The sequence below is a fragment of the Diorhabda carinulata genome, chromosome 3 (genome assembly GCF_026250575.1).
Source record: "Diorhabda carinulata isolate Delta chromosome 3, icDioCari1.1, whole genome shotgun sequence".
NCBI classification, from domain to species: domain Eukaryota; kingdom Metazoa; phylum Arthropoda; class Insecta; order Coleoptera; family Chrysomelidae; genus Diorhabda; species Diorhabda carinulata.
The window spans coordinates 20,671,257-20,686,718 of NC_079462.1; the positions used below are offsets into that span (position 1 = coordinate 20,671,257).

General features: G+C 32.9%; 2 protein-coding genes across 4 annotated transcripts in view; one reads left to right on the forward strand and one right to left on the reverse strand.

Moving 5' to 3' along the window:
- The window catches only part of LOC130891631 (uncharacterized), an 89,076-nt gene extending 81,439 nt beyond the window's left edge, over positions 1–7,637 (reverse strand). For both annotated transcript variants that reach the window (XR_009058932.1, XM_057796474.1), the window contains exon 1: positions 7,295–7,637. Coding sequence is in view for 1 of the 2 variants with exons in the window: in XM_057796474.1 (XP_057652457.1) it covers positions 7,295–7,299 (5 nt within the window). In the remaining variant the exon portion in view is untranslated. The remainder of the gene's footprint in view (positions 1–7,294) is intronic.
- LOC130891630 (polyamine-transporting ATPase 13A3-like) overlaps positions 1–15,462 on the forward strand; it is a 57,997-nt gene that overhangs the window by 16,153 nt on the left and 26,382 nt on the right. Inside the window, exon 2 of one of the 2 annotated variants that reach the window (XM_057796472.1) lies at positions 1,236–1,647. The exons of the other annotated variant lie outside the window; for it this stretch is intronic. Coding sequence (XP_057652455.1) covers positions 1,554–1,647 — 94 coding nt within the window. The 5' untranslated portion in view covers positions 1,236–1,553. The remainder of the gene's footprint in view (positions 1–1,235; positions 1,648–15,462) is intronic. 2 annotated transcript variants of the gene reach the window in all.

Genomic DNA, 15,462 nt, shown 5'->3' on the forward strand with positions numbered 1-15,462 from the left:
GCTCGTCTCACTACCGAGATATCGTAGATGGCCACCGTAACTTAATACTGCAATAACCTAAAAATAGAGTTACCAAGTTAACTGACCTGGGAGTATTCCCGTGAAAAATATTCCTCCAGGCTCGTATCGCCAGCTATCTCCGTTACCGAACTCTCGCACTTGGCTTTTCTAAGTTAATTTACGGCCGGGGACTACGAATTAACAAATATGTTGCATGATTTGAGAAAAAAATAGTTTTGGATAGTTTATATACAACTTTTACTATTTTTTTTTTCAATTCTTTGATCAATATTTATAAAAAAAAATTATTTAAAATTCAAAAATTTTGTAGGTAGTTTAAATATTTTAGTAAGCCCGCCATATTGCGTGACGTCATAGGTATAAAATAAATACTGAACATATGATACAAAGTAAATACGACCGTTATTCTCTCGGTTATTCTAAAATAAGCGCTATTATTAAACTTTGATTGATCTGAAAAATGGTATATAACCGTGTTTTGTGCTAGGATGTAAAAATACCACGACTAAAACACCGGATAAAGTTTTTTTATGATGCCAAGAAATTCGAATAGACAACAAAAATGGTTTGAAAGTGTTGGTCGTTTTGACGATCCTGTGAGATGTAATTATTTTTGTTGCCAGAATCATTTCAATAAGTAAGTAACACTAAAATTTAACTTATCTTTATATATTATAGTAATTAAGTTTATGATGCTTTTAATTTTTAACCTATAAAAGGTTTATTTACTTTATTCTTATATATAGAAAAATGTTTTATTTATACGTAACTAATAAATAAAAACTGTATTATAGTAGTACACGCTATGTTGCTGGCAACGATAACCTCGTGATTATCAAGCAGATAACTGCTCAATGTTTTTATTAAACCTATGACGTCACAACCGAAAATCAATGAGAATCGTTTTCCTATGTAGTTAAAAATATAAAATTCTTGCGATTTTCAATTAAATATTATTTCTATTATATATATATATATATATATATATATATATATATATATATATATATATATATATATGGAACGTGCATTCCAAAATGGTACTCGCAGCTTAATATACGTTGAAAATACATCTGAGTACTGTCTCTAATAATTTGGCCACCTATTGTACAATAAAAAACGTTCTATTGTATTACCGTTCTATTTTTCATTAGTAGTTATTGGTTATCCGTAAAATGACCCCTTAATATCTTGATGTTTCACATTAATTTTAGGTAAAATGAAAAGGAACGCCTAGCAGCCGCCTATAAATTCAGCGTCACCCGAAGGCACTGTAGATGACAAATAGTGTGTGAAAACAGAAGTAATTGACTTGTAAAAAAAGACAGTGGAGAAAAGGTTGCGATTAACAGTATAATTTGAAGACAGTCGAAGCTGACAGTTCCTAAAGTTTATAGTTTCTATTTATGTACTTAGCTTACTTATTTAATTTATTTGTTTAAACAATATTTTGACTGGTTAAGATAATCGGTGTTTTTGCGTGTTTTTTATTTAAAAAGTGTGAACAACCGCGGAACTTCTGAGTGTCTACGATGGATTCGCGAAGTTTATTTGCGAAATTATTAAGGCGGGAAAATATTTCCGAAATAGATAGAAGGTTGGAGCAAAACGAGGGTTTATTAAGAGGTTAGTCAAAGTTTTATTTTAATACATAAACCATGTGTTCATTCAGCTACAATTTTTTTTATAGGTCTGTTCAAATTTTAAAAGTAAAATCGATCATTTTTAATATAACGTTGAAATTTTTTTGCACTTTTTTCATCGTTTTTTCTATAGATTAAAATAATACTTGTAAGAGCTAAGTCGAATCGGACTCCTCTTAAAGTTAATCTCGTAAACATTATGCTACTCCAGACGAGTACAATACGTTTCGTGTTCTGGGCAAATCTGGTACAAATATTTTAGTTTATTTCAGAAAGGTATAGAGTAATAAAACCTCATTAGGTATCGAAAGGGACCACAGAGTGACCCAACGAATATTTAAGCCACTTTCATAGTTTGGCATTGATTTCATTGTAATTTTTTTTATCAAGTGCAGGTAGTATCACTCGGGTTGGGGTCAATATATGGGTTTAACCTATTGTTATCCATTCACAAACACTGAAAATAGTGTGTTGTTCTGAATACTCACTGTGCCTACAGAACTTCCACACAAAACATAGACATTTATGATCCGACACATAGATGGCGCTTATAGTATTAAATTCATACGATTTTCATTTTCAAATGATACGTGTATAAATTTGACAGCTATCGTACTACTAGTTTGTGAGTTACAGCATTTTGTTAGTTTGGAAAAATGGATAAGAAGGAATTTCTTCTGTTAATAAAATATTGCTTTTTGGCAGAAAAAACCTATTGAAGCTAAGGTTTAGCTTGATGAACATTATTCGGACTTTGCCCCGGGAAATTTAACCGTTGAAAAGTGGTTTGCTATGTTTAAACGAGACGAAATGAGCACCGAGGACAATACACACACTGGACTCCCCAAAGTGGCTGTCACTGAAAAAAACATCAAAAAAGTCCACAAAAAATTTCGAATAACCAGAAAGTGAAACTGATTGAAATAGTTGAAACCCTGAAGTTATCTAAGGAACGAGTTCGACATAATGTAAAATAATATTTGGGTATGTGAAAGCCCTTTTTAAAGTAGGTGCCGCGCAAGTTCACAATAGACCAAAAACAATAAATTTATTATTCTTAATAGTGTTTGGTGATGTCCAATTGCAGTAAACTCAAATTTTTGCGTCGATATATGACAATGGATGTAACCTGGCTCTATAATTTCACACTGGAGTCTAATGGACAATCAGCCGAGTGGACTGCACTTGATGAATCAACCCCAAGCAAGAAAACATTCAAAAGTAGATGGCGAGGTTATGGCATCAATCTTTTGAGATACAAATACTATAATATTAAACGAATATCTGTTTTAAAGGAAAAAACGTAAACAGCGACTATTATGTATCATTATTAGAGCGTTTTAAGGACAAAATAGCGGAAACGGCCCAATTTGAAGAACTATAAAGTCATCAAGACAATGCATCATGTTACAAAAAAATGAAAACGATGACATGTTTACATGAATTGCCTCCGCATTCTCCTTTTTCTCTAAATCTGGCCCACCGCGACTTTTTTCTGTTCTCATACCACAAGAAGATTCTCGCTATCCAAGGCAGCTGTATTGTGAATATAAAAATTATTTCTATATGCTAGCTTCAGCCCACCAGTTAACTACAAGAAACAAAAATATGATGAATGATTTATACCCCAATGCCGCATCCGTTTTCCATACCCGTCCAGTTTGCTTTCTAACTCATTATTTAATTACCAGATGTCTTACATTATACAAATTTAATACGATTTTTGTAAACGCTAATAAAAATATCTGATATGTGGGCGCATATATTGTGGTGCAGAGTTTAACACTATAGGGTAGACGTTTCAATTATTAAAAGAAAAATAATGAAAACCGAAATTGAATTCCTCTAAAAGGGCAATCAAAACTAAATACATATGTACCGATAAAGATTTGTAGAAATTAAAAGAAGAAAACATACTGGGCTTGTGCTTAAGGACACTTAAAGAAAATGTACAATGTTAGACAAAACCCCGAAAAGTACTAAATGATTCCCCCTAACGTGGCTTCCAGGCCACCAAGGTATACAAGGAAATAAGGAAACAGGCAGCCTTGCCAAAAAAGGGGCAACGACTCCATACCTTGGACCCTATTGTAGCCTCACGAGATGCCACATCAATAACTAACTGAACGAATGGCTAAAGAATCAAATGGAGTCTTACTGAAATAAAAAAATTGAAGAACTGCGAACAAGCCACGGAAACAACAGAGCATCTCTCTACATATGTCCTGCCCATTTCACTAAAAGGCTTAAGTACTTTGAAGGAGTAGTAATAACTTGGCTTACACCATTTCACGTCACTAGGCAAATTGTAAGGCTTACTTATGTGTTTGAATCTAGCTTGTGGGGACTCACAAACAATTTGGTTTGCAGTTTCTTCCTCCTTCGTGCACAAGCGGTATTCCGTATCGTCCGTGATGTCTGTAGCAAAAATATGGCGTCTTAGATGACCGTGCCTGGCTGAAAATCAGTCACCAGTTAGGTAATATCGTTCTTATAGTTGAATTATTTTCATTCATTTTAGCAATGGATGACCTCGGATTTTTTTATATTGTGGTTTATTTCAGTCCAATAGTTCACTCTTTGTTTCCGACGATTCCAACGATTTCTTTAATTCTGTATTTAGTTCCATCACTTTTAAGCTAAAAATGCGATTTTATTTCTGTGAAACATTGCCAAACACTCGATGGAAACATCTTCACGATGCTGTTTTTGATCCATTTTGTGCAAACGCGACGCCCATATTGTGCATAGCTTTCTGATGTACAAATTTTCAAGTAATATGCGATGTACCGCACTTTTTGATATGCCTATTATGTCTGTCAGCTCGCGCCCTTTCCGTCGACGATCATCCAGTTCCGCTTTGTGGATTTTCTTCAACATTTCTGGAGTCGTCACTACATTTGGTTAACCACTGCGATGCTGGTCTTCATAGGTCGTACTGCCTCGTTTGAACACCCAATATTTTGCTGTTGATAACGAAGGAGCAGTCTTTTAGTCATTTTTACATACTTATTTATAATTGCCCCATACCTAGCATCAATGTAATAAATATTTTTTTACCTCCAATGCACAATATATCTACTTACCTATCATTTATTTTATCTTCCAAAACACTTAACTGAACTAAGTCTGCGATTCAACTGCAAGTTTCTATTGTGATTATAATTCTAATTCTAACTCTTCAACCGTCGAGTTTATGTATTATATATAGTTTAATCAAAGATATCTTTTTCCAAGCAATACCAGCGCTATTAAAAAAATTTAAACATTCGAAATGTATTATTAAACAGAAACGGCTTTATGCCTACACGAAAATATTATCCTATAACAATACTAAAGTGTATAAGACCGGAAATAATTGAAGGAAAAAGCTATGGAGAAAGTAAAGATACATATAATGGACGGATTTGGGGGACACAATAAAAAAGGAAGCATTCTACGAAAAAAGAGAAGAGAAAAGTATCAATGAATTACAAAAAAATGAAAACATTGAAAAGCAAAATACAATGACAATGACGATGTCTAACACGCCTACCTAAATTATTCCACAAATGGGTTTAGAACTGTGATTCCCACTCAAGTTTTAATAACAATTGTGGCGGTATGTGGACGAGTATGATCTGGAGCAGGCAGAGCCTCATTATCAATGAAAATCAGTTCAGTTCAAACGTGGAAATTAATTCCACCCAAACCATAACTGATCTCTTTTAGAAAGACCGTGATTCGCGACTCTCTGAAAAAGTTCCCCATTGTTCTACTGACCAATGGAAATGCTGGTCTGCAAATAATCGCCTTTCTCTACGATGCCTTTCCAGGAAATGAAACCTCGGGTCGCCTTGATAAAACTCCATATCTCCACTGTACTGTGTATGAGTTCATAAGATAATTGCTACTTGAGTTTTAAAATATGGCAACACTGATGTAAATATGTCAAATATGACATTACCAGCATAAAGTTTGACGTCTTTAATGATGAACGTAGTCAGAACTTGTTTTCTTTGAGTTGTTCACAGATACTTGAAACCTTAATCTTGGTCAAAGACTGGAATTAAATTGCGAATATTTTCAATGACTTTCGACGCGGATGAAACTAACTTGACCTGTTAAAGTCTTTATCAAAATATAAGTTGACATTGACAATTTGCATACTTAATATATTAATCAATAGATCACCTATAAAATGAATATCAAAATAAAAATCTGTTTTAATAAAAAAATTAATTTTTTTTTCAGTTCTTACATCTCAAAAATATGAAGCACCTATCAATTAAATTAATCATATTGTATTAAAATTTATAAAATGGAACTATTAATTTGAAATATGAACCATTTCTAAAAATTCTATTTTTATTGTATTTGATTCTGTTTCAAGAATTTTTCATGTTTTACAATTTAAGGTATGTTTCTTTAACATTTCATATCATGCAGTTTATTTGTATTGATGATCTTCTAATCTTTTTTCTAAATACTGAGATGTCTGTCCTACAAGGTACTTGTTATTTAATATTACTTTTATTTTTAGAAATATCTTCATGACTTAATTTTATATTTATTGAAATAATTGTTGTTGCTGAGGAAGTTCTTGTACATTTGTTAAGGAAAAATGTTTTGATGTTCAGTTTCTGTTTTGTTCTTCAATTCATTATAATAAATGTTTAACCTTTTATTAAATATGATAAATATAATTTTTTCAGGAAAATTATTGCCTTTCAATGTAGCTTTTGCTTTGCATCTAAATACATTTGGATGGCTCTATCAGCCAAACTTATTTTTTGTGTGACATAAGATGACATGAATTGTTTAAATATCTTGAGGAGAAAGTTTGATTTGTATAACATTCTGTTGTTATGGTAATGTTAATATTTTGTAATGTGACATCATGAAAATTAATTTTATTAGATTGTTCGATTTCAATTGTGAATTGAAATTTTATGTGATAAGAATTGCATTTTTTATTCATGTTTTCAATTTCATTTTTTGTGGTTGAAACATATTTTTAATTTTATTTTGATATTCATGTTGTAGGTGATCTATTGATTAATATAAATACACAAAAGTCAATATAATATTTTTATGAGGACCGAAATAAATCCAAACAACAATTTTTTAGGCTAATTTTCTATCAAAAGAGACCTCAGATGATTAATCAAGATAAACATATAATTTGACATAAATTATAAGAACAGGAGGAATGTAACTAAAAACAGTGTTATAATAAATAAAATGAAAACTTTGCAGGACCGTTTACGTTTTCTATATCATTATAACAAAACTAAATTATTAAAATTTATATTTGCATATATTTTAAAATAGTGGGTAATATTCATACTGAAAACATTATTAACTATCACTACACCAGCATAAACTCTGACCCGCGTTTTGATCAACAAGTTATCATCTTCAGAAACTACAAATAGACATCCTCTGATAATTTGGTTATCAAAATGTGTCACATGAAAATGTGAGTGTTGGTGTTATGATAGTAAACAACTTGCTCAGCTTTAATTTAATTGTTAATCCCAATTTTATGTCCAATAATGTATTTATTCAATATTTTATCACATAAAAAAAATAATTATATTCCTCTATAAAAATGAGAACATCATTGATAGTAAATAGTAAAAACTGACCTCATTTCAATTATTCCATTTCCTCGATATGCCTTGTTCTAATCTTAATAGTTGTTATAAGTATTTGTAAGTTTATTGCAGCAATACAGATGCACCTTTTCAAGCGCACAGTTTTAAAAAATTTATTCCGGTAACTGTAAATTATATAAACTAAACGCTTAGACACGAAATTGAAATCTAAATAAATTGCTAACATTCGATAATAACTACATATTAAAATAAATATTTTGCAACACAAATAATGATAAGCTTGATTGAACAAATATTTTGGTCTTTTCGATTCATTTTTTGTATAACGTACCTACAATCTAAATCGCATTATGGCTCTGCATGATGCTTATAAGTGCATTATTCACGAATTAACAGGTAACTAGTCTAATTTGTTTTTTATGTAGGAATTGAAAGATCCTTTAGATTTTTTAACTGACATTAAAGATAAAAAGGTTACAGGTCAATATTATCAATGATATTGCAATTTATATTTGTAGTTCTGAATGAAATTATTTATCAATGGTAATATCACACCAAAGTGGAAGTTAGAATTCGATAAAATTTAAAAAAAAAATCTTGCAGCGTTGCATAAACGGTGAATTTAATATGCGATAACAATTATTTAAATCTTCTTGGAAATTTTCGTAAATATTTGGAATTTCACAAATTATATTGATTATGGCAGAGACATTTCTTATATGTCACATCTTTTGAAACAAAAATGAATAATGAGTGGTAAAAATAAGAGACAATTGAAAAGAAACTGGATGTATTTTATCGGTTATTAACAAAAATTCGATTCTATCTAGGAATTGACTAATTAATAATGTCATGCCATATTAAATGGAAAGTATTCCTGGAGGAGACTCAATCTTTGAGTTTAGTGCACCACAAAACGTCAGATTCAAGGTCGATATATACATTTCCTTGACGTGACGTGTCGTAACGTGAAAAAGATTTTGTTCGATTCACTTTTCAATATTTTCCGTTTGTACTTCATTTTTGTAATATGAACGACGAGCTTCTCATCAAGTTTGTTCGGGAACGTCCAGTTCTTTACAATATAAAGGACCCCAAGTTGTCAAGTTGCCGTTCATGTTTGAACATGCACCGTATTTCCCCTTTTAGTTTACTAATAATTTCATTAGCCGATATTTTTTTCCACTGAAGGTCACATCAAGTCGTTGAGAAAAACTTCACCTCAACAATAAACTGTAATAGCAAGTGGGGTTAAAACACCACACCAGAAATGAACAGAAATGCCATTAAATGAAATACTGAAGGATTAAAAACAGTAGACGGAACTGGAATTGGAGTGTAAAAGCCAAGAACACTCTGAAAACCTGGGCAGCACACCAAGCATTTTTCAAGCAGACATCTATGCAATTCAAAAATTTGTTCTGTTCAATCTAGACGCAAACAGGAGATCATCATCCTGTCCGATAATCAAGTAGCCATTAGAGCTCTAAGCTTCTTCTTTCTTCAACGTATTGTAGGTCTTAGACCTCTAGTTTTCAACTTGTCATCCTTGAGATGTTGCTATCCATTTATCTTCTTGGAGGTCTTCCTAAAGGTCGTGGTGTCCCTGGCTTACCATATCGTGCGATCTTTGCTAATTTTTCTCTGGCCATCCTGTTCGTTCCAAGCTCTTTTACGTTTACGTCCCCATCTGACTATGTCTTCTACCTCACATTCGTGTCTTATGTCTTTGTTTCTCTTTCTGTCTCTTAGTGTGTATCCGCATATGTTTCTGAATATTTTCATTTCTGTTTTGCGAATGATGTTTTTAGTTCTTTTGTTGTCCGCTCGTGTTTCTATAGCATATGCCAATATGGGTCTAACGCATGTTTTGTATATTTTAATTTTGCCCTTTTGTTCATACTGGTATTATTCCAGATAATGTCTCGGAGTGCGCCTGATATTCGACTGACTTTGTTCCCTGGTCCTTTTACTTCATTTATTCTGTTCTAGTCTGCGCTGATTCTGTTTTAAGCTCCAATATCATGCAATCCAAACTCGTTTGAGATTGACTAGAAAAATCAAACTAGCTAGGCAAAAAAATAAAATTACCCCACAATGGATTCCAGGACACACCGGAGACAGACAAGCCCTTTATGGGATCCGAACCCTTCTGTTGTATCAGCTACAAAACAATGGAAACAGCACTGGAAAAGAAGGTGGATAGAAGGAAAACTGATTATTAGGACAACCTACAGGGGCTGAGACAAGCAAATACTCTTCTGGGAAACTATAAGCAGAGTAGATCTGCTGGTATTGAAAAAGGAAAATCAAAAGTCTCTACAGTATCAGGAATATTCAGTACGATTATATATCATGATAACAGTTCCTTGAATTACAATAGCGATGACACTGACAGGTGGATTAGAAGCATCTGATTTAGTATTGTCAAGTCAAGCAGTTGAAGAGATTCTTCAGAGCTAGAAACAGTTTCAGAACCATAATATTTACCACCAAAAATGAAGGTCGATAAATTACTTCTTCTGGATATAAAAATTCCAATTTCACTTTCATGTACTTTCCGTACTCATATATTTGTATTTCCGAAAGACATAGTCTAAGTATCTCAACAAATACCTGAAAACGCTAGACCTAGCAGATAATACGGCGTGCAGATGTTGATGCAGAGGATAAAACCTCTATCCACATTCTCTCGAAACACTAAGGAACTCCAGAGCACTACACCTGGGTGCGCTTGAAATAGAAGACGAAGATCTCTAGCAATTAAAGCCATCCCACATTATCAAATATTTAAAAGGAGTAGGATTAATGGATCAGCTGTAAACACTGGGTTCTTCAGTATCGCAGCAAGAAAGGGGGACACGATAGAACCTTTTGGTTGCAGTGTATATGAGACCCCAAATCTATAAATACATATGGGGATGGCTCTAGATACCAGAGATCTTCGTCTTCTATTTCATACCTTAGCAAGTGTAGTGCTCTGGAGTTCCATTGTGTCACAAACTTCGAGAAAAAGCGGATAGAGGTTTCGTTCTCTGTGCATAAGACTTATGATAACATACGGTTGTGAAACGTGGTAGGTATTGAGGAAAATAAATGGCATAAAATGTGGAAATGGAGCATGGAGCTCCATATATAATCATGAGATATCAAAAATACAAGAAATTAGATCTCGGAATTTGTCAAAGTACAAAGACGGCGATAGGCAGGCCATATAGTGCGAATGGATGGACAGGGAATGCTCAGAAAAGTACGTGAATCAAATTAAGAGCATAGGACAATTGAAGACCTCGAAACAGGTAGCTCAATTTAGTTTATAACAACCCATCCCATATGTCTTTGGTGATAGCTTTTACATACTAAATAGAGATTTGAATATCTCGAAATATGTGCAAATTATTTATTATCCCCATAAAGGTAAATTCACTTATCAGAAAACTATAACATGTGGATTTATAAACATTATCGAATAATTTTATGCAGAAAACTTTAGTCATAAACCATCCCTTTCATTTGGTATATGAATTGTATATTTTGAAAAATAAAACTTCAAAACTTTTATTGGGTTCCTCTTTAACAAAGTAAATGTTAAATCGCTTGTGGTATAAACAACAATTGCAGATTAACCCAAGATCAAAATGCAAATTTCTCAATTTCTACAATTCATTTTATTTTCCCGATTGATTAATAATTCAGAAAGGACGAGCAAAAATTTTAAGACAACCTATATTATTGGGAGCCGTTTCATTTGATCGATCAACCATCAACTTTTGTTTTCATTCACTCCTAAAATTAAAAACATATTCATTGTAATACGAATTGATAATAGAGAACTAAATCAGAATCTAGTGCCGTAAATTTTTGATTCTTAAATATTCACATGAGTATCAGTTTGTCGCACCTGCTAAATTTTAACATTAAACCAAGTTGGTTAGAAACCTGTTTTCTTCATTCCTTTCAATGTAATTAGACGTCAGATAAGTCGAAATGCGATGAATACATCCCGGTGCTCTAATCCAATAAAATAAGTTCGTGTTTATCAATTTGCACTGTACTGTAAGTACTTGATAATGAAGGTGTGTGTGGTTTTATGGTTTATAAAGTACCGTTTAATTTCCTATTCAGTTAGGTTAGGTTAGTAAAAGTTAAAGAATATGAAAGGAATTCGATACTAAATATACCCACCACGGACTTTCATTTATAGAAGCGATATTGTTGTATGTGAGTATTAACATTTATATATATAACAACGAGGATAAGTTATTATTATTTGATATTTTTTAATACCTATGCTTGATTTATTTTTTATTTGAGATTATATACTTTTGCTAATAAATCTACTTATTGATGTCTTTTTAATTAATGATGACGTTGACGTTTCGACCTAATATAGCTATAATCTGCCATATACAAGGGGGCATCCATAAATTACGTGAGCTCAGAATGGGGGGCGGAATCTCACCAAATATCATTTAAACCAAGGTGGATAATCGAAAATCTCACGTCAAATATTACAGATATTAAATAAAAATTATTTTAAAAATTCATTTTGCCGGCTATAATAAATCTCAAGGCTATTAAAATCATTTAGTTTGAGAGTAATAGAGATCAGTTCTTCATGCGGTTCGACGAGAAACTTTGATCAGGATTCAACCAATGCGTGCAGTCAAACGTCGTGCTAAAGAGATGCTGTGCGTTGTGTTTGGAATGGATAGACGAAAAAATCGTAGACATTTTCTTACTTACTGCCTTCCAGCACTAGCAGAAAAGTTTTGTTTTTATCTATTTTTACTTTGAATTTCATTTATTTCATATAAATTAACTATAGTATATCTGAACGCCTTATTATTTTGCCGAATAATAAAAAAAATTAGTTTAAAATATTATTAGAAAATCTCACGTAAGGGGTCCAGGCAAATCTCGCCCAAGAGGGGAGTCTAAAGTGATCGATAAATAGCTCACGTAATTAAAGGGTGCCCCTTAACTTGCATAACTATATCAATCAATAGATCATCCATCATATTAATATCAGAAAATAATGTGCTTCAATAATCATTTTTCTTCCATATCTTCTCACTAAAAAGAAGTGCATCCTCAGCAAAACTTATGTAAACAAGAAAAAATGTATTATTCTAAAAATTTGTACGTAATAAGTACGTATTTCTGCTATCTTTGGAATGTGGAATGGAATGAATAAATATTTTTTTTCAATAATAGGGGTATAATGTGCTGGTGCTGAGGCAAACTGTACAATCATTTAATCTGGATATTTATTTGTTGCAGATAAATATTTCTAAATCTTCTTCTCTTAATCCAGTACAGTGTTCATCCATCCAGGCATCAGTTTTTATAATTTTGAAATAATATTATTTGATAATAAATACATTGCTCATTAGAGAAAAGTAACCAAATATTGATCATTTTGTTTTTGTCTCAAATATAAAAAAAAACTTCAAAAATTTACCATTTATTAACGTTCAAATAATTACACGTATATTTTTAAAGAACTAAGTCACAATCTTATGTTCTTAATATTATAATATATTATTATATTCAGCAATAAACAAAATTGTAAAATAGACGTGAAAGTTGGAACAGGTACTCAAATATGTGCTACAAATAGAAAAATTATATCTTGTAAAAACATAACTATTAGAAATGTTTATCTTATAAGAAATCAAATTTCTTTCATAGCTGAGAAAAATTACTTAATTTACTTACAAATATCACATATCCATGTGTCAAACTCTGACCCAAAACAGTCATCATGTGTCCAAAGATTCCATATTAAGCATCTAACCCACAGTCTCCTGCTGCGTTTTCAAAAAGAACTGACAAAACAAATGTGCTGCATCGGTAGTATCAGGAGCTTCTCTTCCTATGGGGGTATCTGGTTCACTATCTGAATTAAACTGGAGATCTTCCTCACCTTTACCTTCTTCAGTGTCCCTGGTCATGGTTTTCTAATTTCTTCAACTTCAATTTTATCCCTATTTGTTTCTAAGGTGATTTTTAAATGGCGACTAAGTTATAACCGAGGCCATAGCAGCTTTTCTACCTCTATGAGATGTCTCTCTAATTTTTTTTTTGGCACGAGGGTATGTTATAGGAGGGTATGGTATAGGTAGACTGCTGAGATCAATTCCTAAAATCGAAGGTATGTTGCCATATGTTGGTTCATGTCGTTTCTGAAGTAGATTCTTCTATTTGAGCATGAGGTCTCAAAGGAGGCGTATTTTTGGTCTCAGATCTAGCCCATATTTAAGATCCTAGTCGTAGCCCATATTCGGAATTCTTTATCAAAATCAACTTGATCGTGTACTATAAAAGTCTTATTATTATAATTATATTAAACTTATTTATTGTAATAAAACACATTGTTACAATATTTAGATCTGATTTTCATTAATAACATAACACACTTACCTCAGAAAATGTTTCGACAGCGACAACACAAGTATGGCCGACAATGGCGACAGGTCGCGCCGAACTAAAAGACAGAGTGAGTGCGATGTTGAAGTAAATGGATATGATAGACGATCGTTGTTTCTAGTTTATTTCGATTGTTGGTTTTCGAAAATTATTACTAACCCATATTAAAGACCTCATTTAGTTACTCTTCTCTACCAGCTCCCTTTTTCTTTGTTTTTCTTTGTGTTGTTTTTCAAATATTCATTTCTGTAAGATGACTCAGTAAAAATTACAGATTTTACCCTCTTACCAGCATTTTTTGACGCTGATCATGTTGCATTTAGAACTAGGTATAATTTTTTATGACATTGAAAGCGTTTAAATCAGCAATTGAGGGGTTTCTGGTTTTTTAATTCATTATTCATTTCATTATCTACACTTATCAATATTGTCCGGTTTCCATTTAATTCGCATTCGGCTGTGTCAGCTGGAGCAACATCAACTTCTTCAAAATGATATCAGTTTTTCTAAAGCTAGAGGTAGCAGCTTTTTCAAAAACAAGAACAAAATATCCAGAAGCAGTGAGACAGGATCTTGAGTTTTCGTCTAACGAGTTTGAAGAAATTAAACGAAATGTTAGACTGCTTTGATGAGAAACAACTATAGTTAGTACAAGTGTCCCATCCAATAGTTCCCCTCATCTTGACACAGGGAAATAACCAAAGTAGTGGAACCTTGGTAAAATTTTTGTTTAAACTTCCCATATCTGTACATAATGGTCATTAAATATCTAAGGTAATTATAATAAAAGTGCAGCTGTACATTTATGAATGCATTCAGCAGCTCTGTTAGGTTGACTTCCTTTTATGTCATAATTATTATACTAATGAAAAGGGGAAATTTCCAATTTTATTTTAATGTATTACAAGTGTAAGCAGGCGGTGATTGTTCCAGAAGCGACCGCTAAAGCTCTCGCGGCAATAGGCCGCCATTCTCTGTCACTGTCAGTTGTGAGTGAGATGGCAACTGTGGAGCACAATGTGTTCTGTGTTATTGAGTTCGCAAGTTGTAGTGCAGCAGTGAATTTGGTATCAAACCACCAACTAGAAAAAGCATTACTCGTTGGTTTAATTTAAAGGGACTGGAAATGTGTGGAAAGGAAAAAGCACAGGCCGACCGCGTGTGTCAGAAGATGATGTCAGACGGATAGAAGACAGTTTTGTTCGCAGTCCAAGTAAGTCTACCAATAGAGCTAGTGGAGAACTTGGAATACCCCAACCAACTGTATGGAAAGTTCTGAGACGGCGTTAGCTGTACAAGCCATACCGTTTAGAAATCGTGCAGGCTATCATCCTTAATGACAAAGAGAAGCGTCTCGAATTTTGGAGTAATGTGCTAGAAATGATGAAGGATGACACATTTGTACAGCGTATCATTTTTAGCGATGAAGCAACTGTTCACCTCAGTGGAAATGTCAACAGACACAAGAGACTCGCCGAAGATAAACGTGTTCTGTGCCTTATCACGAACAAAGGTTTATGGACCATTTTTTGTGTGGAAATTATGGAAAATTTGAAGGACTTCTTTTTTCAACAAGATGGAGCTCCACCCCGTTGGCACCTCGATGTAAATGAATTTTAAATGAAATTTTAAATGAATCCCTTCCTCAGCGTTGCATTGGTCACAGGGGAAATGAAGACCTGGCTCTACACTTCTGGCCACCGAGATCTCCTTATTTCATCCCATTTAAAGGTTATGCTAAGCAAGCTGTTTTCATCCCGCCTCTA